The sequence below is a fragment of the Microcaecilia unicolor genome, chromosome 9 (assembly GCF_901765095.1).
Source record: "Microcaecilia unicolor chromosome 9, aMicUni1.1, whole genome shotgun sequence".
Taxonomy (NCBI): domain Eukaryota; kingdom Metazoa; phylum Chordata; class Amphibia; order Gymnophiona; family Siphonopidae; genus Microcaecilia; species Microcaecilia unicolor.
In genome coordinates this window covers 22,810,480-22,836,906 of record NC_044039.1, presented here as the reverse complement: position 1 = coordinate 22,836,906, position 26,427 = coordinate 22,810,480, and the positions used below count along the sequence as shown (strand labels likewise).

The 26,427-nt window shown below is 43.5% G+C and overlaps 1 protein-coding gene across 4 annotated transcripts in view; it reads left to right on the top strand.

Annotated features, from left to right (window-relative positions):
- The window catches only part of NR2C1 (nuclear receptor subfamily 2 group C member 1), a 68,531-nt gene that overhangs the window by 9,139 nt on the left and 32,965 nt on the right, over positions 1 to 26,427 (top strand). For all 4 annotated transcript variants that reach the window (XM_030214215.1, XM_030214212.1, XM_030214214.1 and 1 more), the window contains 3 exons: positions 11,731 to 11,833; positions 16,059 to 16,169; positions 25,278 to 25,508. In XM_030214215.1, the coding sequence (XP_030070075.1) occupies positions 11,801 to 11,833; positions 16,059 to 16,169; positions 25,278 to 25,508 (375 nt within the window). In that variant the 5' untranslated portion in view covers positions 11,731 to 11,800. The remainder of the gene's footprint in view (positions 1 to 11,730; positions 11,834 to 16,058; positions 16,170 to 25,277; positions 25,509 to 26,427) is intronic.

Sequence of the window (26,427 nt, the reverse complement as noted above, 5' to 3'; positions counted from 1 at the left end):
ATTTTTTGTTACCTTTGTACCCCGCTCTTTCCCACTCATGGCAGGCTCAATGCGGCAGGCAATGGAGGGTTAAGTGACTTGCCCAGAGTCACAAGGAGCTGCCTGTGCCGGGAATCGAACTCAGTTCCTCAGGAACCAAAATCCACCACCCTAACCACTAGGCCACTCCTCCACTGTGGCTACTATTTGAGAAGAAGTCGGCCCTTGCAGATCACCAATGTGGCCGCGCAGGCTTCTGATTCTGTGAGTCTGACGTCCTGCACATACGTGCAGGACGTCAGACTCACAGAAACAGAAGCCAGCGCAGCCTTCTACATGGAATGTTGCTAGTGGAATAGCAACATTCCATGTAGAATCTCTGATAGTAGCAACATTCCATGTAGAATGTCCAATAGTAGCAACATTCCATGTAGAATCTCCAATTGTATCTATTTTATTTTCGTTACATTTGTACCCCGCGCTTTCCCACTCATGGCAGGCTCAATGCGGCAGGCAATGGAGGGTTAAGTGACTTGCCCAGAGTCACAAGGAGCTGCCTGTGCCGGGAATCGAACTCAGTTCCTCAGTTCCCCAGGAACCAAAATCCACCACCCTAACCACTAGGCCACTCCTCCACTGTGGCTACTATTTGAGAAGAAGTCGGCCCTTGCAGATCACCAATGTGGCCGCGCAGGCTTCTGCTTCTGTGAGTCAGACTCACAGAAACAGAAGCCTGCGCAGCCTTCTACATGGAATGTTGCTAGTGGAATAGCAACATTCCATGTAGAATCTCCAATAGTAGCAACATTCCATGTAGAATGTCCAATAGTAGCAACATTCCATGTAGAATCTCCAATTGTATCTATTTTATTTTCGTTACATTTGTACCCCGCGCTTTCCCACTCATGGCAGGCTCAATGCGGCAGGCAATGGAGGGTTAAGTGACTTGCCCAGAGTCACAAGGAGCTGCCTGTGCCGGGAATCGAACTCAGTTCCTCAGTTCCCCAGGAACCAAAATCCACCACCCTAACCACTAGGCCACTCCTCCACTGTGGCTACTATTTGAGAAGAAGTCGGCCCTTGCAGATCACCAATGTGGCCGCGCAGGCTTCTGCTTCTGTGAGTCAGACTCACAGAAACAGAAGCCTGCGCAGCCTTCTACATGGAATGTTGCTAGTGGAATAGCAACATTCCATGTAGAATCTCCAATAGTAGCAACATTCCATGTAGAAGTCGGCCCTTGCAGATCACCAATGTGGCCGCGTAGGCTTCTGCTTCTGTACGTGCAGGACGTCAGACTCACAGAAACAGAAGCCTGCGCAGCCTTCTACATGGAATGCTGCTAGTGGAATAGCAACATTCCATGTAGAATCTCCAATAGTAGCAACATTCCATGTAGAATCTCCAATAGTAGTAACATTCCATGTAGAATCTCCAATAGTATCTATTTTATTTTTGTTACATTTGTAACAAAAAAAACCCTGCGCTTTCCCACTCATGGCAGGCTCAGTGCGGCTTACATGGGGCAATGGAGGGTTAAGTGACTTGCCCAGAGTCACAAGGAGCTGCCTGTGCCTGAAGTGGGAATTGAACTCAGTTCCCCAGGACCAAAGTCCACCACCCTAACCACTAGGCCACTCCTCCACGTAGCCTGTGCGGAGAACGTGGTACGGGCGGTTAGCTTGACGGAGTTTAAAAAGGGGTTAGATAGATTCCTAAAGGACAAGTCCATAGACCGCTATTAAATGGACTTGGAAAAATTCCGCATTTTTAGGTATAACTTGTCTGGAATGTTTTTACGTTTGGGGAGCGTGCCAGGTGCCCTTGACCTGGATTGGCCACTGTCGGTGACAGGATGCTGGGCTAGATGGACCTTTGGTCTTTCCCAGTATGGCACTACTTATGTACTTATGTAAGTGGGTTGAGCACGCAGAGCATGTCTTATGGAATTCTTTTCAACTCTGTGTATGTGTATCAACAATCTTGGAGGGGGGGGGGAGATTTTTGAATGAAATAGTTGGCATATTTCAGATGTAACGCGACTAGGTTTTGCCACACTGCGCTGTTTGTGTACCATCTACAGGAGATTTTCATTCGCTACATACAGCACTCTATGTATTGCTAATATCCTGTTTAGATTACTGTAACGTGATTTATGCAGGTTTGCCACAATCCCAATTGAAAAGGTTCCAAACTCTTCAGAATCGTGCAGCTCGTTTTTTTTTTTTTTTTATGACTAATAGGTGAGAACATGCATCCCCTTTATTGCATCACTTACACTGGCTTCCTATTCCGTTTTCTCTTTAAAATTCTTATTTTGGTTCATAAGGTGTATTACTCTGTTACTCCTTTATCTAGTCTGATCATTCCGTATACTCCCACTTGTCAACTTAGATCCCTCGATTCACATAGTCTAGTTATACCCAACCCTAGTCGTCTTAACTAAGGTTACATAGTAGATGATGGCAGAAAAAGACCTGCACGGTCCATCCAGTCTGCCCAACAAGATAAACTCATATGTGCTACTTTTTGTGTATACCTTACCTTGATTTGTACCTGTCCTTTTCAGGGCACAGACCATATAAGTCTGCCCAGCACTATCCCCGCCTCCCAACCACCAGTCCCCCTCCCACCGCCGGCTCTGGCACAGACCGTATAAGTCTGCCCAGCACCATCCCCGTCTCCCGCCACCGGCTCTGCCACCCTGCCTTTTATTGTTTGGCTCCTTCACTTTGGAATTGCCTGTCAAATGCTTTATGTCCTGAGATGTCATTTCAAAGACGTAAAACCCTTCTAAAAGCTCATAATTTTCAGCATGCTTTTGATTCCAGTCAACAATTTATTTATTTATTTATTTATTGCATTTGTACCCCACATTTCCCCACCTATTTGCAGGCTCAATGTGGCTTACAAGCACCTGTTATGGCATCGCCATTCCAGGAGATAGATACAATTGGTGTTACAAAAAGATTCTGGATGAAGAAAAAACAAAAGGTCTAAGCAAAGTTATAGAAAGATAATATCGGAAAAGGGTGAAGTGTTGTTATTAGCTATGGATTCCCATCGTAGGCCTTATTGAAGAAATGGGTTTTCAAAGATTTACGAAAGTTCGTTATATCGTTAATCGTTTTCAAGTCAGTTGGTAGTGCATTCCATAGTTGCGTACTCATGTAGGAGAAGCTGGTCGCGTGTGATAGCTTTGTATTTTAGTCTTTTGCAGTTGGGGAAGTGCAGGTTAAGGAATTTGCGGGCTGATCTTTGTGTGGCCCTTGCAGGTTTGAAGTGTGCATTGTTATTATGCATAGTCTTGTATGATTGGTCGTCTTCTGTCCTATTTATAATGGAGTTCTTTTTGATTTTACTTTATTGTAAACCGCTTAGCTCCTTTTTCGGTATTTGGCAGTATATCAAGTTTTAATAAACATAAACTTTCTGTTGGTATATGTTTTACCATTACAAGTCAGTGTTCTAGAAAGAATAACATTCACTCTTAGGGCTCTGTTTACTAAGATGTGCCGTAACATAAGAGAGGGTAATACAGCATACAAATATACAACACAGACAAAAAAGCACCACTGGGCCTTCAAGAAAGAGATAATAGCTGTCCTTTTATTGTGAAAAAGACCCGACACGGGCCGTGTTTTGGCGCACAAGCGCCTGCCTCAGGGGTCAAGGTGTATCTTCACAATGTATAAGCAGAAATCCTAAGTGAATTGCCAGCTACTGCTGGACATACTTTCAATCACACTGAGAGCTGGCGCTTGTGCGCCGAAACACGGCCCGTGTTGGGTCTTTTTCACAATAAAAGGACGGCTATTATCTCTTTCTTGAAGGCCTAGTGGTGCTTTTTTGTCTGTACTAAGATGTGCCAGCGTTTTTAGCGCATGCTAAGTGTAGGCACCCACAGGAATATTGTGGGCACCTACACAGCACGCGCTAAAAGCACTAATGCGCCTCTAGCGCAGCTTAGTAAACAGGGCTCTTAGTGACATCTAATGGTTAGGTAATGAAACAGTTTGAAATGTTTGAAGGTATGCATTGTATATTTAAACTTCAGGGTGCCACTGTAGCAAGGCATCAGGAGTTGTGCTTCACAAGCACTAGGAGCCTATGCACATAGCAACAGTTCATTCGCTAGGCATCACCATACATAGCAACCATTACATAGTAACATAGTAGATGACGGCAGAGAAAGACCTGTACGGTCCATCCAGTCTGCCCAACAAGATGAACTCATATGTGCTACTTTATATGTATACCTGACCTTGATTTGTATCTGCCATTTTCAGGGCACAGACCGTAGAAGTCTGCCCAGCACTAGCCCCGCCTCCCAACCATTAGCCCCTCTTCTAATCACTGGTGCCGCTACCTAATCTCTGCTAAGCTTCTGAGGATCCATTTCTTCTGAACAGGATTCCTTTATGTTTATCCCACGCTTTTTTTGAATTCCGTTACCGTTTTCATCACCACCACCTCCCTAGGGAGGGCATTCCAAGTATCCACCACTCTGTGAAAAAATACTTCCTGATATTTTTCTTGAGTCTGCCCCCCTTCAATCTCATATTCACGTCCTCTAGTTCTACCGCCTTCCCATCTCCGGAAAAGGTTCGTTTGCGGATTAATACCTTTCAAATATTTGAACGTCTGTATCATATCACCCCTGTTTCTCCTTTCTTCCAGGGTATACATGTTCAGGTCAACAAGTCTCTCCTCATACGTCTTGTAACGCAAATCCCATACCATTAACAAAGCTATACAATTAATTCACTAATTTACAACTGAGAGACTGAAATACACCTCTGAATCGGTGGCAGCAAGGGTTGAAAGATACCCGATAGAGAAAGCATTCCTCGAAAAGTAATATCTACTTCACAGCAGAACAACAAAACAATTTTTGTATGCTACTGGGCAAAAACCATTTATCCTATACTAAATTCAGTGTGCGTATTCCAAATCCGAATTCAGAATTGTTGTAACACGTTAGGAAATTTTGTTATGCATACGTTTGCCCAAATGAATTAAGCACTTGGAAAGCATTGAATAATTTTTTACAGAACGAGTTTTACTCCAACAATTACCTGATCTACATCAAAGTTTTTGTAGTGAACAGTATATGAAAATGTAATGGAATAACAAAATTTCAAAAAAGTCTCATATTCCAGTTTAAAAGTCTTACTTCAGCAAGGCCCAGTACTGTTAAAAGTGCTTCAGGCATCTGCTTTTGCGTTTGTGACCGGTCATATTTTCCCGTTGCAAAAACCAGCAGTAGTCCCCCATCATGTTGGGATTCCAGCGGCCTTGATATCTGTTCTCCATTGTAGAAATGTCTTTATGGAACCTCTCTCCATGTTCGTCACTTACGTGGCCCAAATTGGGTGGAAAAAAGTCCAGATGGGAATGTAAGAAATGCATTTTCAATGACATTCGGCAGCCAAGTTGTTCATATGCTTTAAGCATGTTGTCTACTAGTTCAGCATAGTTTTCAGCTCGTCTGTTCCCAAGGAAGTTCTGCACTACTAGCACAAATGCATCCCAAGCATTAATATTATAAGTGAATAGGCTTTGTATGTATAACTTACTACTACTACTATTTAGCATTTCTATAGCACTACAAGGCGTACGCAGCGCTGCACAAACATAGAAGAAAGATAGTCCCTGCTCAAAGAGCTTACAATCTAATAGACAGGAAATAAAGTAAGCAAATCAAATCAATTAATGTGTACAGGAAGGAGGAGAGGAGGGTAGGTGGAGGCGAGTGGTTACAAGTGGTTATGAGTCAAAAGCAATGTTAAAGAGGTGGGCTTTCAGTCTAGATTTAAAGGTGGCCAAGGATGGGGCAAGACGTAGGGGCTCAGGAAGTCTATTCCAGGCATAGGGCGCAGCAAGACAGAAGGAGCGAAGTCTGGAGTTGGCAGTAGCGCAGAAGGGAACAGATAAGGATTTATCCAGGGAACGGCGTGCACGGGAAGAGGTGTAGGGAAGGACGAGTGTGGAAAGATACTGGGGAGCAGCAGAGTGAGTACATTTATAGGTTAGTAGAAGAAGTTTGAACAGGATGCGAAAACGAATAGGGAGCCAGTAAAGCGACTTGAGGAGAGGGGTAGTATGAGGGGTAGACGTGTCAGGCAAATTCGGAGTTCATATTTGGAATCGGCGGGTTCAATTTAGTATAAATCACATGTTTTTCTCTCAGTAGCAAAATCATTGTTGCGTTGTGCATTGCTGCAAGTGGAGAGAGGAGACACTGTAATAGTGGCACTGAACCAGGATAAGTGTGTTTCCTGTAACTAGATTAATTTTTTTTATTTTTATTTTTTTGCCGTTTTCAAAACTGAAAAGGAGGGTGGAATAGTCCTCCAACCACTATGTCTGTGCATTAATGTTTATTCTGCAGCTGCTGGAACTTCCTTGCCAACAGAAATGTATTGGGCCATTTTTTTGTGGACTTCATTTCTCTGGAGTGACTATTTTTGACCTCTGTCTTTTCTCCGGCTTTCCCCTGGTACCAGACCTGTTGAGTTTTCAGAGTTATCTTGCCCCCCAAACAGATGAACAGACGTATTTTCTGTCCTATTATGGATAATTTCTTTCCAACATTCCATCTGGTTAGAAAGAATTTAAAAAAAGAAAGTATGGCCTGCAACGTATTTGGCCTGTTTTATTTCTTCATATCCAAGTGGGCCAATAGAGCAACCGTACGACTTCATAAGACAAGCCAGCCTTGTGTTTGAGGAGAAGAAGTTTTATAAGAGAGTTTGATTCTGATTAGGTTTACTGATCTGTCAGGGTATAATTGTATTTTAAAGCCCAGTATTACCAGCAGTTGGTTGGATACACACCCAGGAAGCTTTGTGAAACTAAAATCCATGTGGTGAGATCTGTCATAATAATGAAAGTGATATTTTACTCCTAGGGGGAACTCAGCACAAAATAATTACAAACTCTGCACACAGAGTGGCCTAGTGGTTAGGGTGGTGGACTTTGGTCCTGAGGAACTGAGTTCGATTCCCGGCACAGGCAGCTCCTTGTGACTCTGGGCAAGTCACTTAACCCTCCATTGCCCCATGTAAGCCGCATTGAGCCTGCCATGAGTGGGAAAGCGTAGGGTACAAATGTAACAAAAATAAAATAGATACTATTGGAGATTCTACATGGAATGTTGCTACTATTGGAGATTCTACATGGAATGTTGCTATTCCACTAGCAACATTCCATGTAGAAGCCTGCACGGCCACATTGGTGATCTGCAAGGGCCGACTTCTACATGGAATGTTGCTAGTGGAATAGCAACATTCCATGTAGAATCTCAAATAGTAGCAACAGTGGAGGAGTGGCCTAGTGGTTAGGGTGGTGGACTTTGGTCCTGAGGAACTGAGTTCATTTCCCACTTCAGGCACAGGCAGCTCCTTGTGACTCTGGGCAAGTCACTTAACCCTCCATTGCCCCATGTAAGCCGCATTGAGCCTGCCATGAGTGGGAAAGTGCGGGGTACAAATGTAACAAAAATAAAATTATACCCCACATTAGCCCGAAATAGACTCAAGTTCAATGTGGCTGACAAACAGTAAAGTGAATAAAACATAATAATGTATATAAGAATTCTGCAGCTTTTGTTTACCTATATAACATAGTATATGGTACTCTTCAGTATGACTAGATGGGTCATAGACTTTTTTACTGTATGTCACTATGGGGCTCATTTTCAAAAGAGAAAAACACCTAAAAAGTGGCATAAAGCAGCATTTGGACGTTTTTCTCGCAAAAGCATCCAAATCGGTATTTTTGAAACCTATTTTTAAGAGGTTTTTCTGTGCTGTTTGTCTGCAGTTCATCCGTATCTGAAGCGGGCATATCAAGTCACTTCACTGGCTTCCGATCAGGTACCGCATACAGTTCAAGCTTCTCCTACTCACCTACAAATGCACTCGATCTGCAGCCCCTCCTTACCTCTCTACTCTCATCTCCCTTACGTCCCTGCCCGTAACCTCCGCTCTCAAGACAAATCCCTCCTTTCAGTACCCTTCTCCACCACCGCCAACTCTAGGCTTTGCCCTTTCTGCCTCGCCTCACCCCATGCTTGGAACAAACTCCCTGAGCCCATATGCCGGGCCCCCTCCCTACCCATCTTCAAATCATTGCTCAAAGCCCACCTCTTCAGTGTCGCCTTCGGCACCTAATCACTACACCTCTTCTCAGGAAATCTCAACTACCCCAACTTGACATTTCATCCTTTAGATTGTAAGCTCTTCTGAGCAGGGACTGTCCTTATTTGTTAATTTGTACAGTGCTGCGTAACCCTAGTAGCGCTCTAGAAATGTTAAGTAGTAGTAGTAGTATTATGGGTGGGATTTGGGCGTTCTTAAGACTTGGATGTTTTTCAGCCATAATGGAACAAAACAAAACCATGTGGGACTAAAACTAAGACATTTTGAGCTAGACCTGTTTTTATAAAAAGGCAGAAAAAAGTGCCCTAAATGACTAGATGATCACCGGAGGGAATCAAAGATGACCCCCTCCCCCCCCCCCCCCCCAGAATAAAAGTGATTAAAAACATTACTTACCAGCCTCTATGCCAGCCTCAGGTGTTATACTCGGGTCCATTAGAACAGCATGCAGGTCCCTGGAGTAGTCTAGTGGTGGGCGCAGTGCACTGTAGACAGGTGGACCCGGGCCTATACCTCCTCCTTCCTGTTAACTCTTGTGGAAACAATGAGCCCTCCAATACTTACCAGAAACCCACTGTACCCACATATAAGTGCCTCCTTCATCCATAAGGGCTATTGTAGTGGTGTATAGTTGGGGGTAGTGGGTTTTAGGGGGCTCAACAGACAAGATAAGGGAGCAATGGTGAAACGTGTACCTGGGAGCCTTTATTTGAAGTCTACTGCAGTGTCCACTAGGGTGCCTCATTGCTCTCTCGTGATGTCTGGGGGAACAGTCTAGTAAAAATTCTGGCCCCTACATCCCAACGGCTTGATTTTCTATGTTTTTTCATTTGGACTTTTTTTTTTTCTTCTTCAGAAAATGGTCCAAAAAAACAAACAAAAACTCGTACAAATCACAAAACCTTGTTCAAAATACCATTTTTGAAAAAAAGTCATTTTTCTTTTTTCAAAAATGACCTTCTTTCCTATCCGGATTTTGGACGTTTCGTGCAAAATGTCCAACGTCGGTCTTAGAGGTCATTCCAGAAATGACCCTCTATGTAATTTTAACTGCTTAACATAGAGGTGGGTCGTTCACCTCCCAATGATCAGTTCATTCCTTATGAACAGTCTTAACTGGAAAAAAGGGTCCAGGACAGGCTGTTCCTCAGTCTTTCATCTCTCCTTCATTAATTTGGTCAGATACTTCTCCTCTAGCCTTTGCAATCAGTGCCACCTCTCTTCCTTCATTTTGGGCTGAATATCAATGTGGCCATTTATTCTTGGTGGCCCGTGCAGCTCCGTCTGTTGTTTCTTTCAGGGCCCCCATGTCAGAATCTGCACAGGAAGGGAATTACGGTTATGGTTTATTAAAATTTTCTATACCTCCAAAACTATCTCTCAGATCTCAGCGGTTTACAATGAATAAAATGTAAAAGATTGAAAATAGAGAAAACCGCAATTTAGATAGGAAAGATAACAGGTCTTAGCAGAAACCTGCTCACTAATAAAGTATAGAAAAGGTAGGAATAAAAATAGACACAGAAACTACGTAGTTCTAAAAGGAATAACATATTACCACATTGCACAGAATTCCCCCAGGAGTGTGTGTGTGTGTCAGGGGTGTGGCCAGAGCCTGAGGTTGGGGGCACATTTTGAGTGTCGCCCCGCTGCCCCCCTTACTGCCACGCCTCACCTCCCCCCTCCACCGCTTCTCCTCGCCTCCTTGCTACTTCCCCTCACAAACAAATACCTTAGCTTGCGGGGGTCCCCAACCCCTGCCAGCTGAAGCCTTCTTCAGCGCCGGTCTCCGGCGCAGCCGCGTTCGCTGCCTGCCTCCTGCTCTTCTTTCTTCTTGCTCCTCCTCTGCACGCTGACGCTGAGGGTCAGCGTGCACAGGAAGAGCAGGGGGCAGGCAGTGAACGCGGCTGCGCCGGAGACTGGCGCTGAAGAAAACTTCGGCTGGGGGGGGTTGGGGGACCCCCGCCAGCCAAACCAGGGGCCCTGACGAAATTTGCGGGGGCCCAGGCCCATGTGCCCCCCCGTAGCTACGCCCCTGGTGTGTGTGTATGTATGTAGTAGAAACAACTTGCTGCCATAGGTGCTTTTTCAGAAACTGAATGTAATAATAAAGAAAAGTAGGCGGTTTTTATTCCAGCGTTTTCATTTCAAGTTGGCTCTTCATCAAGGTCACAGTCTGGGAGCTCAAAGACTCGGTTACACACACACACTCTCACTCTCTCTCTCGACTACGCCACTAAATCACACTTCTGCAAGACAGAGGAAATGCATCAACCAGAAAACAATGTGGATCTGTTCTAATCTTTTCATGCCTTGTAAATTCTGTAATAGTGATGCTGAAATAGGATGTGCTAAATGTGAAGAATCAATTTAAGGCTTTTATATATTGAGGCAGTACATGTTGGCAGTTTTTATTATTTTCTGGTTTTGACCTGCTAAGAGTTTTCTTCCAGCTTAGTCAGAATCATTGCTGTGAATGAAGGCTCAGGGTGCCAGAAGGCCAACTACCTAGGAACAGTGGCGTAGCAGGGGAGGCTGCCACCCGGGGCGGTTCGCCGTTGCACCCCCCCCCCCCGGGGTGCAGCATGATGACACCCCCCCCCCCCCCCGACCAGCTCCTGCACCCTACCTTTAAAAAGAATATCGGGAGGCGAGGTGCAGCGCCTGCCCTGCACGTAAAAGAAATGTGGACCGTTGGGCCTTCTCTTGCTCTGTCTGTCCCGCCCTTGCGGAAATAGGAAGTTGCGTCAGCGGAGGGTGGGACACATAGAGCAAGGGAAGACCCGACGGTCCACATTTCTTTTACTTGCAGGGCAGGCGCCTCGCCTCGCCTCCCGATATTCTTTTTTAAAGGTAGGGTGCGGGAGCTGGTCGGGGGGGGGGGGTGTCGATTCGCCGAGGGGAGGAGCTGGCAGGGAGCACCCCCCCCCCCCCCCGAGCTGACACCCGGGGCGGACCACCTCTCCCGTCCCCCTTGCTACGCCACTGCCTAGGAATTTTCCCCATTTTTAAAAGACCCTCCCACTTTTCTAAAGTCGATTGTCGCAGGCATTGTCCTGAAGCTGGGGAGGCATAGAGAAGAGCTCTAAATCCAGCTAGATTGGGTAACTGTTTAAGTTGGTGCACTGAAAACTTTCTACTGCCATGTAGCTGAAAACCCAGAATTTTGAGATGCTGCCGTTCAAGTTTGTGCACTACCAGTGCTATGCACATGCCCTACGGCCACGACACCCTGGAGACTCGGGTGTAGATTGCACATTAATGATGTTTTAAAAAAATCTTTTATTTATCAAATCATTCCTGTGTGATCTACATATTTTGTGCACCATCTGTGCTTGTGGATCATGGCAGCCTCTCCTTTCTCCTGTACCTTGGACACTTCTTTATTTGTGGATGCTTACTATTCCCTTGCTCAGTGTTTCATTACGTATGTTTAATAGAATCAGAATGTAATCTTAGAACCTGCAAAAGATTCAGCTTCTGTGAAGAAAATGATGAGATCTGCTTCTGATTTTGTGCAGAGAAACATAACTTCATGTGTGGAATTACATTTCTTTTTTTTTTTTGTTGTTTGTTCGTTTTAAAGGACCTTGAAGCTTGATTTTCTACTTCCTTATTGCCAGGCCTCTGATGTGGCCAAGAAGGCGTAAAAATAGATGTGCTTTAAGTGTGAGAAGTCTTCTAAAAAGGTATGACAGTCTGAGCCAATAAAAGAAAATAACTACCAACCTTTTTGTCTTTATTTATTTACCAAAGCTTCTATTCTGCACAATCCTTCGTTTTTGTTTATTAATTTATTTGGATTTTGCTCACACTTTTCCAGTAGTAGCTCAAGGTGAGCAACATTCAGGTACACTGGATATTTCTCTGTCCTAGGAGAGCTCACAATGGAGGGTTAAGTGACTTGCCCAAGATCACAAGGAGCAGCAGTGGGATTTGAACCGGCCACCTCTGGATTGCAAGACCGGTGCTCTAACCACTAGGCCACTCCTTCACTCCAGAATCTTGCTATTCTTTGGGGTTCTATATGGAATGTCGCTACTCTTTGAGATTCTGCATGGAATCTTGTCTTTAAGATTCCAGAATCTTATTTATTTAGATTTTGCTCACACCTTTTTCAGTAGTAGCTCAAGGTGAGCAACATTCACGTACACTGGATATTTCCCTGTCCCTGGAGGGCTCATGATCTAATTTTGTACCTGAGGCAATGGAGGGTTAAGTGACTTGCCCAAGATCACAAGGAGTAGCAGTGGGATTTGAACCGGCCACCTCTGGATGTCAAGCCCGGTGCTCTAACCTCTAGGCCACTCCTCCACTCTTGTTGTATTTTTAATAATGCGTATGTGATTTTGTAATCCACCATCAGCGCAGTATACTTTAGACCAGACAAATCATTAAAAACAGTGATTGTTTAAAACATCCTGTAAACACCGTCCTTTCTCTTAATCTTTAATGCTTCCCACCACCCCGAATACCTTCAAAAACAAAAATGTTTTGAACTGCTTCCTAAAAGTGAGTAAAGTATCAATTTTACATATCTTCAATGGCAAACAATTCCATAATCTAGGCCCCGCAATTTGAAAAGTAGTAGCTGGAAGACCTAGTAAACTTTAGTTTTAATTTTGAAGTCTGGCCCATTATGGGGAGAGCGTGGAACAATATTTAACAGAAATCGTACTTGCCTGCCTACTTTTGCCCCACCCATCCCCTCCAATACCCTCCCCACACTGATTCAGATAGCTCTCACCAGTCCATAGAAAGTGATGGAGGCAGGCAAGTGCACAGTATTTTCCGATGGATTCAGATTGTTGCTTTCTGTGACGATCATTAAATAACTAGTAAAACATGCCCGTTTCTGACACAAATGAAACAGGCGCTAGCAAGGTTATCCTCCAAGTTCCAGCTTGGCCCCCTCCCTCCCCCCCTCCCCTCCGAGTTCCATGCCTTCCTCTCCTCCGAGTTCCAGACCCCCGCGCCTCCCTCCCAAGTTCCATGCCCCCCCCTCTCTTCTCCGAGTTCCAGACCCTCGCGCCTCCCTCCCTCTCTCCCCTCTGAGTGGCGGCCCGACCTGCGTTGTCCGCCCTCTTCTCCCAGTCCTCCGCCTGCCCCTTGCCTTCCTGCGTGCCAGCCTGAATTTAAAAGTTCTTACCTCAGGGTCCGCCGGTAGCAGTAATGCATGGTGCTTCAGCCTGCCTTCCCTTCTGTCTCAGCTCTGCCTCTGGTCCCGTCCTAATTTCCTGTTTCCGGAAGGGCGGGACCAGAGGCAGAGCTGAGACAGAAGGGAAGGCAGGCTGAAGCGCCGTGCCTGCTCGCCTTTTACTGCTGCTGCCGGCCCCCTAGGTAAGAACTTTTAAATTCATGCCACCATGCAGGAAGGCGAGGGGCAGGCGGAGGACTGGGAGAAGAGGGCGGGCAACGCAGGTCGGGCTGCCACTCGGAGGGGAGAGAGAGAGAGGGAGGGAGGCGAAGGAGTCTGGAACTCGGAGGAGAGGGGGCATGGAACTCGGAGGACAGGGGGGGAGGGAGGGGGGCGATTCTCCCACAATTGAATCCTCACCTCCAGCGTTCTGTGGCTGTGGCTTCCCTCTCATTGATCCGCTCTCTGATGTCATCACATTCCGATGCGAGGGCGGACCAATTGGAACCCAGGCATCCAGACGTAGAACGTTGGAGGTGCAAATTATTATATAGGATGACTCTTTCCACATTCTTTTCTTTCTTTGTACTTTTGGTAATGTTGGTATTTCTGTATTCTTCAGTCTTGATCCGCTTTCCTCCTAGAGGACTCAGTGCGGCTTATATAAAAACCCCGAACCCCCCTATTTGACATAGCAGTGTTTTTTCTTGGCAAATGATATACACTCTTTGTCCCCTAGCTAGTGTAAGTCCGAGATGGTCAATGTTTCTCATGTTCCTCAGTGGAAGACTCCTGGACCACTTGCTGAATTTCAGATACAAACCTACCTGTAAACTGAATTCTGGTGATCACAGTATCTGCTTTTTGATTTGTTAAAGTTCTCTTTAGAAATGGAAGGGAGGGGGGTGACATCAGTTTTTTTTTTTTTTTTTTTGGGGGGGGGGTTGTTTTGGTTTTTTGCTTTATAAATTACTTGTACTATGAGTGAAAGAAAATTGTTGTGAAGGAAGAGGAAATAAATCTTGATAGAGAAATGGAAGTTGGTGAGGTACTTTGTAAGGTATCTGAATATGAATATATCATTTCTGGAAATTTTTCCTAAATCTTCAGTGTTTTCTATTTAAGGGATCCTTTTACTAAAGTGTGTTAAATTTTTGCACTTATTATGCTTTTAACAGGAAAAATTAATACAAAATGTTTTTACCATGGCGCTAACCCGGCGGTAATCGGGCAGCGTTTTACCGCCACCTCAGTGGGTGGCGGTAAATGCTCCCTGCCGCATGGCCATTTTTTTAAAGGGTTTTTTTTTATCCGCTGTTGGGGAAAAAAGAACCCTGGTGTGTGGGGAAGAATAGCCCCCGCCACTACCGCAGGGCCCTTTTTTCCGCAGCTTTTTTTTTTTTTGGTTATATTTGTACCCCACGCTTTCCCACTCATGGCAGGCTCAATGCGGCTTACATGGGGCAATGGAGGGTTAAGTGACTTGCCCAGAGTCACAAGGAGCTGCCTGTGCCGGGAATCGAACTCAGTTCCTCAATTCCCCAGGACCAAAGTCCACCACCCTAACCACTAGGCCACTCCTCCACTGTTGCTACTATTTGAGATTCTACATGGAATGTTGCTATTCCACTACCAATATTCCATGTAGAAGCCGGCCCTTGCAGATCACCAATGTGGCCGCGCAGGCTTCTGCTTCTGTGAGTCTGACGTCCTGCACATACGTGCAGGACGTCAGCCTCACAGAAACAGAAGCCTGCGCTGCCTTCTACATGGAATGTTGCTAGTGGAATAGCAAACGAATCCACAATATCAATGTCTCTGGTAACATTCAATAACTTGTACACACAAACCAGGACTTATAGCCACCAACTTCAAGAGAGTGCTGTGAAACAGTTCACACCAGTATAATATTATAGAAATATTTTTATGTGTATAGAGTACCCTCAGATATTCACCACTATAACTGCAGTCAATAATGCTGCTACAAAGTGGCATAGCATTTCTAGTGGAATAGCAACATTCCATGTAGAATCTCCAATCGTAGCAACATTCCATGTAGAATCTCCAATAGTATCTATTTTATTTTTGTCACATTTGTACCCCGTGCTTTCCCACTCATGGCAGGCTCAATGTGGCTTACATGGGGCAATGGAGGGTTAAGTGACTTGCCCAGAGTCACAAGGAGCTGCCTGTGCCTGAAGTGGGAATCGAACTCAGTTCCTCTGTTCCCCAGGACCAAAGTCCACCACCCTAACCACTAGGCCACTCCTAGTGTGCTAAATGCAACAAGCGACAGTATGTAATAAATGCTGTGAGCCAACTGCAGTGTACAGTCCATGCCCATTTTATGGCCATAAGCCACCCAGTTCCCATCCTCTAATAAAGCTTGCAGTTAACACGTGGATTAGCATGCACCATCATGCCACTGCAGTAACAGTTACCGTGCATTTCAATAAAAAGGCACCAAGTGTTTGGAGAAAACAATAAATAAATTGCCCCAACTCCTGTAGCATTCTTTTTTTTTTTTTTTTGGCCCAGAGCATTAGATTTATAAATATGGACTGCTGGTAAACAAGTTTTTGCTTTAGAAGTGCTCTTTACTTGGGTTCAGTGTTCCTTATATGTTTTGCATTTGATATGGGAGGCATGATATATTCCTAGTTTTGAAAACTTTTAGGAGAATAATCGCCGGTCATTTTAATTTGTCTCCTGCATGTGAATTAGACCGTGGTAGCCTTGTCTTGATTTGCCACTTTTCACGTTTCCTTTCCTTATAGATTTCGCATTCCCAAGGAACAGCCACACAGGCAGCCTTGATGGATGGGACCCCGCAGAGAATACAGATTGTCCCAGCCGACTTAGGTCTTTCTTTGCCACAGCGCATACAGGTATTTTGGTTGGTAATGCATTGGAACAGCTCTTGTGAAATCTCCAGTTGTGCGTACTCTCTTTTTCAGTTTTTCTGTTAGCCCTGAAAATTTTGTAAGTGACTCAAAGGAAACCAGTTCTCTCCTAGAGTTTAATAAGAAAATGGGTTTGTTAAACTGTTTGTAATCTAGTTGTGTTCTGTTACATTCTTCCCAGATCTCAAACTGTAACCTCTTAAGTTCATAGTTGGCGCTTGTAAAGAATCTGAGTATATTTTCTTTTGGTTAATGTGGTTTCTGTTCCCTCATGTATGAAGGATTTCTAAAGTCAGAGGATTATTTGCTGTTTTTTTTTCCTCCTACCATTGTCTGTTTTTAAGATATATATTTTTGCTTTATTTGTCTTTGATCTTCAATGTTTCAATGTTCTTCTTTTGTATGGTTCAAAATTGGATCCTTTCCTTCTTTCTTTACTTAATATAAGCCTAACATGAGCATTTTTTCTCAGCTTTTATTTGTGAAATGAGAAACTGTTGCTTATTCTGTCATGTTGAATGCATAGGATTGTTTAAATTATATTCTACCACCCCCTGGCCTGCCTTGTCATTGATGTGTCTTGAAAAGTGGTAACGGTTCAGTTGTGGGCCTAACTCTTTGGCTAAGCAGTAATAAGGGTACTGGGGTCAGGGACTGTAAAGCAGCATGCACTCTGGCCCCCGAGTAGGTTTCTTGTATGGAAAGAAGATCTACATTTAGAGGAAAAGGGGCTGCTGTGTAGATTGTGAGCACATGCTTAGTCTAAGTGTCTGTCTTCAGTGGCAGACAGCTGCACAGGAGGCAGGTTGTTGGTGAAATGCCAGCACCGATATGTCACATTTTAAAGCTTCTGCCAGTTACTCGCTTTCTTTGGTGTCTGGTTGGTAATCCTGTGACTGGAGAATAGCTGTTTATATACAGTTAAAACAGCACAGTGCTATATACCACATACTCAAATGACTTATACAACTCATCATTCCTTATCAGCAAGACCAGTCTAGACAAAGGGATTGTGCTCCCTAACCAATAGTTAGAGGCAGAGGACACAGACATTTCAGTAATTTCATAACCAGAATAAGAAATGGTGCAGCCCTAAACTTGCCATTAGTTCTCTGTCTCCAGCAGATGAACCATTTCAGCAGAATGGTAGTTTGTATTGGGCCTGACTTTCCGGGGCACAGGCTACGGCTTGTAGCTCTGTGGTTGAGTTCTTGGCTGGAGGTGCTCTCAAGGATTGGTCTACAAAATTTCTTCCAATTTGAGGTGTTAGAGTTCTCCCCTTTAGCCCCAAGCCTCAGCCTATGAGCCTTCACTTGGTGAGGCGAAGGTCCTGTGGAGCTGGGGGGGGGGGAGGTGATTCTGACTTCATCTCTGAGGCTTGGTCATTGGAGACGGTGGCTGGCAGCAGTCCTGAGAGAATGCTGCTAACAGGAGTACATACAGTGTGTCTTTTAATTTTTCTCTCTCCTCTTACTCCCCCCCCCCCCCCCCCCCCCACCATCAATTCAGTAAACAGCCCTTCCTCTCTCTTCTTTCTCCCAGTGACCTTTCTCTATGTTCTTCCGTCAGGTTGAAGCAAAGGAATGTTTTTTAAAACCAAAAGAAAGGAGCCTTCAAGGGAACAGCAATAAGCCAGCCTAACTTTTGCAGCAGGGGAAATACCAGTAGTGGGTGGCTGGTCAGTCTGGAGGAGAGCCGTGCTGAGGAGGTGCCTCAAGTGTTATGGAGAACGACAGTGGGGCAGAGATTAGTGCGGCAGGCTGCAGGTGTTCTGTCTCCTGCCAACGCAGGAGGGTGAGATGCATCAGGCCACTTGGCAACAAAAGTGCTTGATTGCAGTAGGAGGGAGGAACCACCAGCAGCAGCACTGATGGAAGCGTTTGTTTGTGACGGGATTGGTAGTGTTGCTAAGAGTTGCTGCGTTTCAGGCCGGATGCACTCGGTATCACCACAGGAAGAGCGAGGCTGGAGGAGACACCAAGCTTGTTGGGGTTGTGATGCAACAGCTGGTGGTATAGATTCACTGACTCCATCCCAGAATGGAAGGGACTATCTGTGCAAGAATGACAGCCATATTTCTCTGTTCAAGTCAACAGGAGTTTGAGACACCCAGGCTAGGGGGAGACAAGCTTGATGGTCTCTTTAGTTCCCCAGATTAGTTTTGGAATCTCTGAGGTGCCAAAGGAAAAATAAATAACCAAGGGATAGTATCAGAAATTTCCAACTGCCCTCCATGCTTCTCAGGAGCTACTGGACAGCATTGCCAACTCAATAGTGCCCTTGGTTTGCATAATTTGTTTTCCTAAGAGATATCGCAATCTCTCCTTGGCATGCAAGATTGTCCTCTCAGAGGTATCGGCTATTTGGAGAAGGACTGCAGTGTAACAGCCACAGTTGAGAAGTTGACAGAAGTTCATCTGTTCCTCCATTCTTCAGGCCTCTTCTGTCCTTTTTTTTGGGTTGTAACTGGGATGACATTGAAGACGTTGAATATTATTATTCAAGCAGCCTTCTCCCTTTGAGGAAATGGTCTTTGGCAGTGGGTCAGATGGGAGGCTTCTGGCCGACTGGGCACCTTCACAGCACTTTTGAAGTCTTTCTCTAGGTGGTTAAGTCCTTCTCAAAAGGTCTCCTCTCCTCCTATTCTCTCAGGTTTCAGGGGTGATTATAAGTGAGTGGAGGGGTTACAGCATTTGAGCACTTGGAGGTTTCCATCTGGTTTGGGGATTCCTTGCGGAGGGACACTCTTCTTGTCAAGTAGTTCCCTGCAGGGATACACAATCTCGTTGCTATTTTAGTCTCCTCTTAGTGAAGGGAGCTCAACAGCTAAGGTGTTGTGGCAGTCTAGAATTTAATTGAAGCCAAGGTACAGCTCCAGTGGTATAGAATGGGTCTGAGTTGGCCCAGGAAGGTAAGGCAGTGGGCACTCACTGGGTCATTGTTTACAGGGTGTTTTGCTGGGGCTTAAATTCAGATTGGTTTCCAGTTCTGGCCTGTTAACTCTGCTACCGTATGTTCCATTAATGGATTCCAGGCAAGAGGGCTGGTTCAGTTCTGGCCTGGAGAGTTCTGGAAGAACTAGAGTTTGCAACTTCCCCTGACATGGCTCTGTTCCTTCATAGGATTCCTTGCCTATCTAAGTCTCTATGCCAAGATTCAGCCAGCCTGGAAAAGTACAGGTGGGGATTCTCACTTCTAGGAGAGATTGCAGCCTTCGGTTTGTTTTGACTCAGTCTAAAGGTTTTTAGTGCATGGGATTTTTCTACGTACAGCCCTGGGGCTTGATCTGCATAGCAGTATTGGACATGCTGTGCTCAAGCCAGGCATCTTGTTTTGTAGGTGCCACGGTTCTGGTATCTATATAGTTGCTGGGGGTGTCGTGCAAATTACAGATAGTCTTTCCAGTTCGTAGGGTTTATTTTCTCGTTTCAAGGGTTGAACTATACAGTTGACTCAAATGAGCACTTTCTTGCATGGGGAAACAGCATAATAGCAGAACTATGTTATGGTTCTCCAGTCAGGGATCAGATGAAAGGGTCATCAGTATGCCCTGTTTTTGGTTGCTTATTCATTACCATTGGCAAGGCTGGGTGCGGGGTGTAGTGCAGCTGTAGTCTAGGCACCTGCCTGGCTGTCCCTCCTTTTCCCTTTCCTCCCCTCCCCCTTTGGTATAGCCATCATAAGGGGGAGTTCTGGATTTGAGGGATGGCGCCATGCAAGGATGGTGTCTAGCAGGTACTTATCGTCTTCCCACCCAGGGCCTTTGAAGCTTTTGTACGTCCCACTTGTCTGGAGTGGTCTAACAGGACGATTAGGATGGTGAAATCTGTTCTAACCTGCTAATTTCCTTTTCTTGAATCCTGCTAGGCCAGTCCAGGACCCACTCAGGAAGACAGCTTCTATACTGATGTGGAGTCTATATTAGGTCTTTAATGTTGATATATGGACAAGTTCTCATTACTACATGAATCACAGTCAGGATTCCGCCCCTTCCATAGTACTGAAACTGTATTAGTCACTCTTCTGGCTAAATTCTTATCCAATCAAGGTCTTCACCCGTTCATTTATGCAGACGATGTCACAATGTACATCCCTTTCAGACATGACCTTTCTGTAATCACCAACGATATCATGCGAAGTCTGAACATCATGGACTCATGGGTAAATTCATTTCAATTGAAATTAAACACTGAAAAAACACATTGTCTTATCCTCTCATCCCAATACAATAATTATAAACCCACAACCCTAAACACTCCTGATCATTCTCTTCCGGTTTCTGATAGCCTCAAAATTTTAGGTGTTACAATTGATCGCCACCTTACACTTGAGAGCCAATTTAACTCCATTATAAAGAAGATGTTTCATTCTGTGTGGAAACTTAAACGTCTAAGACCTTATTTCCCGAGGAAAATATTCCATAACTTGATTCAATCTATGGTTCTGAGCCATGCAGATTACTGCAATGGATTATATGCGGGATGTAAAGAACAGTTTATGAAGAAACTCCAGACAGCCCAAAACACAGCTGCCAGGTTGATATTTGGCAAAACAAGATTTGATAGCTCCAAACCTCGCCGATTAAAACTGCATTGGCTCCCTATCAAGGAACGTATTATCTTCAAAATTTGCTCTTTGATCCACAAGATTATCTATGGTGAAACCCCAGGATACATGGTTGACTTGATAGATCTTCCGATCAGAAACAGGACCAGAGCATCAAGTACTTATTTGAATCTCCATTATCCAAGCTGCATAGGACTCAAATATAAATCAACTTATGCATCCAATTTCTCTTATTTAGGCACACAAATGTGGAATGCATAACCAAAGACTATGAAAACGATCTATGACCATCTAAACTTCAGAAGATCATTAAAGACCTACCTGTTCTGCAAGGCCTACTCAACCGACCCAACTTAGATGCCTCAACTCTGCAACCTTAGATTGTATTGGACATTATATGTTCCTTACTATCTTTGACCCTTATTGTACCTTAATACCCTCCCCTTACCTGACCCTTACTTCAAATCGTATTGGTTTACTCCCACCGGACTTGGCGATCGCCTTTACGGTAATATGAAAGCCACATTGAGCCTGCTAGTGGGTGGGGAAAATGTGGGATACAAGTGTTACAAATAAATAAATATAGTCATACCCACAATGCTGGTCCATTTTGCTGGTTCATACTATTGGGTTATAATGTTAGTCTTTAATGCTGAGCCATAATTTTTACCCACCATCTTGAGCCATAGGGTTGGTCTATTCTTTTGGTCCTAGAGTTGTTTAATTCTTCCCTAATATAAATCTATAATGTGACCCCATAATATTGATCCATATCTTAATCTGCAGGGTGATCCATAATGTTGTGTATAGAAATGGCTATAATGTTTGTCCATACAGATCATCCATATTGTACTTCTATAAGCTGGATTCAAAGATGGATCCACCATGTTATTGCAATTTGTGCTCCATAATGTTGCATCATAATAACATAGTAGATGATGGCAGATAAAGACCTGTATGGGCCATTCAGTCTGACCAACAGTACGAACTAGCATATGGTATGATGCGATATTGCATATGCATAGTTGATCTTGATTTGTCCTTGCCATTTTCAGGGCACAGACAGTAGAAGTCTACCTGGTACTGGCATTGTTCCCCAACTACTGGAGCTGCCATCCAGATTTGTCCAGCCATGATCAGGGCACAGACCATAGAAGTCTGCCCGGCACTGGCTGTATTTCCCCAATCACTGAAGTTGCCATCTAAGCACCACTAATTTTGTTTGGCTAAGTTAGTTTGGTTCCATTCTCTTTCCATACAGGATTGCTTTGTGTTTATCCCATGCATTTTAGGAATTCCGTTTCCATTTTCATCTCTACCACCTCCTTCGGGAGGGCAGTCTAGATATCTACCACTCTCTCCATGTTAAATGTGCTTCCAGATGTTATTCCTGAGTTGACCCCAGTGCAACCTCAATTCATGTCCTCTAGTTCTACCGCCTTCCCGTCTCTGGAATATCTCTCCATAATATTGGTCTATAATTTGACCTGTGATATGGCTCCTTAATATTGCTCCGTTAAATTGATCCATAAAGTTGGTTTGTAAAAGTGCATCCATAGACTGGTCCATATAGTCGATTGTTCCATAAAGTTGGTCTGTACTGGTAATGCATATTGTGGCTTCATAATGCTGATCCACAAGATGAATTCGTATGATTTGATCTCTAATGTGGTTGAGTTGTTTCAGATCTGCTTTGTCAATAGTATATTGTCAAGTTCCAGGTCTGCACAACCTCTTATTCTGGTGATTTCATTGAAAATTTCTGCCTACATGTGCTGGTTGGGGAGCACAACCCAGTCATCTGGAGTGGTGTAGCTGGATTCAAGGAAAGGAAATTAGCAGGTAAGAACAAATACCACCATTGTCTCACTTTTTGGGTATTTTCTTAAATATATGTCTTGGGGTGTCAGTTTCCTATTCTCTGTTTGTTACTTGATAGGGAGATGGAAGGAAAAGGTACACAGATGATGTGCTATAAAGTTACTTTTTCCCCCTCAGTTCCCAAGGTCACCTCCCAACTTACGGAAACACAGAAAATGACAGCCTCTAAAAACTGTCTAATATGCCCATTCTTGATGCAGTACTGCAGAACATACCTGGTTTCTTGTCTTTTCCTTGTTCCTCTCTCATCTTAGGATCATTTGTGCTTATCCTAGGCTTTCTTGAATTTTGTTAGGCTTGGTTTCCTCTACTGGGAGGTTGCCCTATGGGGTTAATGACACTTCATCACTGAGACAGTTTACCACATATTAACATTATATGCCCAAAAACTTGCAGTAAATTTTTTTTTTTTTTGGGGGGGGGGGGGGATTGGCACCTGCTCATTTGCATCTAAATATGAGCATCGCTAAACTTTGCACATAAATGAGGTCCTGAATATGACTCCAAGTGAGTTATGTAAAAAGGCATGCCGCCTTGTTAGAATGCTTAGATTTATTTATGTAACTCTTGGGGTCATTTTTTAAACGTTTTTTTTTTGTGTGTTCATAAAACGGATTTTAAGTGCAAAATCCTCCCCTTAGAGAGTAGAAGGAGGTGCCTAGATTTTGATGGTGAAAACACTGTTCTGTGCCTAAATAGGAGCCTCACGAAAATTGTTATGTGCAAGGAGTTTTATCACGACTCATATTTAGGTGAAAAGGAACAGGCATTGGTGGTGCTGGCAAGTTTTGCACGCATATAATATGAATACATTTAGCTTAAATGCCTGGTGAAGTGTTGAGTGATAAAATGTCCGTAGTGATGAAGTGTCCATACCTAATCCTATGTATATACCATCCTGTGAAAGAATATTTCCTTTGTTACTCTGAGATTCACACAGTTGGCATTGGGAAGGAATATTCTCCTATATGAGCCATGCTTCATTCTTTAAACTCAATCCAGATACTGCAGTGACAGTGTCAGAGAAGATGGGGACAGAGCAAACTCTCGGGATCTGTTCTTGAGCTGGTTTTCAGGTGTTGCAGTACCTAAGGGGTTATTCCTCTTTGAGGCAGCAGTGCTCAAATTACAGAAGTGTTAGTCTCACTCACACACACAAGGAGTGACTCAGGCTGCACGTACTGCAGTTTATCCACTCCTACCCTAGCTGAGATAACATTTAACCATCTCTCTGACCTCATGTGCAACTTTATTTAAATCAGTCACCTTACTTTCTAACTGTTCCTACTGCCTTACCTTATATATTTGTTACATCTTTGATTTACCCTTCCCTATCAATTATAATGCTCTATTACATATTGTGTTGACATTGTAAGTAGTATACCATACCATACTTTGTATTGTCATTTGAATATTTTTACTGCTGTAATTGCCTATTGCTCATGTTTGACCTACTCTTACTGTACAGCGCCTTGAGTGAATTCCTTCAAAAAGGTGGTAAATCCTAATAAAAGTGCCAGGCTTGGGTTGAGAACCTACATCAACAGCCACCTCTTTTGCTGAGAGCGAGCTGATTGCTCAGTGATTAAATATGTCAAACAGAGATCTGTTTGCACCTGCTGGTAATATTTGGATGGAAATGGCATCTAGAAAGCATCGTAATTTGCTGTTTTTAAGACGACTTATTGAAATCACAGTTCTTTGGTAAAAATCATTTTCAAACTATTTAAACACCATAGAATTAGAAGCTGATTTTGTTTATTTTAACGGTTGCGTGACTGAAGCAGTGACATAGTTAAAGGGTTGGTTGTGTTATTCAAAGCTGAAGAAAGACATTTCACCACCTTTCTATTTTTTTTTTATTTTTTTTATTTGCAATTTTAATGAATTTTACAAGATACACTTGTACAGAAAAGGAGTATTACCATACCATACAAGAAAATATTTTATAAAGAAAATTTATTAAATGATAATTACTGCTAAAGTCCACAATTATAGGCAAGGCACAATTCAAAAATTGGTTAACATAGGAAAAAATGAGTAGAACATGTTCCCACTTATCCTATCACGGAGTAGATACTAATGGAGGAAGCACAAGAGAGTTTACGGCTGGTTCTTGTCTGGAGTCCAGGAATTTTGCTAACTGATCACTCTCAAAGAAAACATATTTAATTGATTGAAATTTAACAACACATTTGCAAGGAAAATTAAGCCAGAAAATTCCCCCCTGTGACAATACACGATCACGAAGTTTCAAAAAAGACTGACGTCTTTTCTGAGTTTGTCTAGCAATATCAGGAAATACTTTGACTTTGCAATTCAGAAAGACTTCATGTCTATGTTTAAAGAAAGTTTTCAAGATCCAGTCCCGATCCGGCTGTAGGACAAAGTCTATAATTAATGTAGCAGGTTGTACTCCACATAGTTCATCTTCAATTGTTTGTGATAAATTCAAATTTAGCTCCTACCTTTCTATTTTTTAAATTAATATCAGTAGTTGTAGCAAAATTGTACATTGGTAAAGCAGAAGCAATGCAGAGTTTCTTGTAATGGACCCAAAAGCCAGGTTTTGGGAGACTTACTTGATGAAATGCAGGGGAAATAAAAACGGTATGAAAATCTGAGTTAAAAACCCTGTTTGACCAGATTGTCACAGATCAACAGACGGGTCAGAAGATTCGGATTGTAACAGCACTTGATCAGAGCACAGCGGGCAAACAGTATATCCTGACAAACTCTGGTGCCTGTACCCCGAACAAGGTGATCGTTGCCAGGCAAGACTCTGCCCAAGGAAAAGTTTACCTGTCCACGCCGGATTCTGCGAGCATCAACCAGCTGTTCTTTGCAACCCCTGATGTTTCTCCACAGCATATCCAGGTAGAGTAGTCCTGGAGATCTCGTTAAATCAGATAATTCCTGAAGACAGTGGTTTTAGTTGTTTTGCACAGTGCATTTTGTGATACTCTAATGACCATTTTAATTAATTAAATTTGCCACTCAGTTGCCATTCCTTCTAGATGTGATCACCTATAAAAATGATGGGTGAGTTACAGTAAAAATGTTCATAAATTATGACACGACACCAACTTATACTGGTCAATAATATATAATACAAAATATTCTACCCCCTAGATGGGAAGGCCGTACTAGACAGTACTGCATTTAAATTCTTCCTAACTAAAGCGGATTCTTGTCTTAAATCTAAAGCTAACTGGTTCCATAAAGTTATGGTAAAATCCAAGATCGAGCAGTAACTAAATAAAAATGCTCTATAAAATGTAATTCTAATTGAACCCAACTGGGATTGTGGCTTTTCTGTGACTAACAAACACTGAATTTCATGTTTATTCAATGTCTTTCAAACTAAATAGTCTTAAAAAGTACTCAATCACTGACAGGGAGCTATTTCGTTTAGAACAAATAGAAGTAGGGAGCCTGTCAGTATTTGTCACAAAGAATTAGTTATAGCGTATTTGAAAGCTGTAACAAGTCATACACAAGTGTAACATGAGCAGGGTCAAGGGGTATGGTCAAGGCTGTAATATCCCAGTGGTCTGAATCTGAACATTGACAGTTTTTGTAAAGTGATGTAAAAAAAACAAATGTTGTGTGCACTTTGGGATGCGCTGTGGATATGGAAGGGAACAGGGAGCAGCATTGTTAAATGGAGGTCCTGGAGAGAAGATAACAATTACAGTGATAGATGAGGGTCGTAGGGGGCTTTTCATGTATTGGTAAGTAAAAAAAAAACCAAACCTTTTGATATCAGTAGTGGACAAGGAACATGTTAAAATCT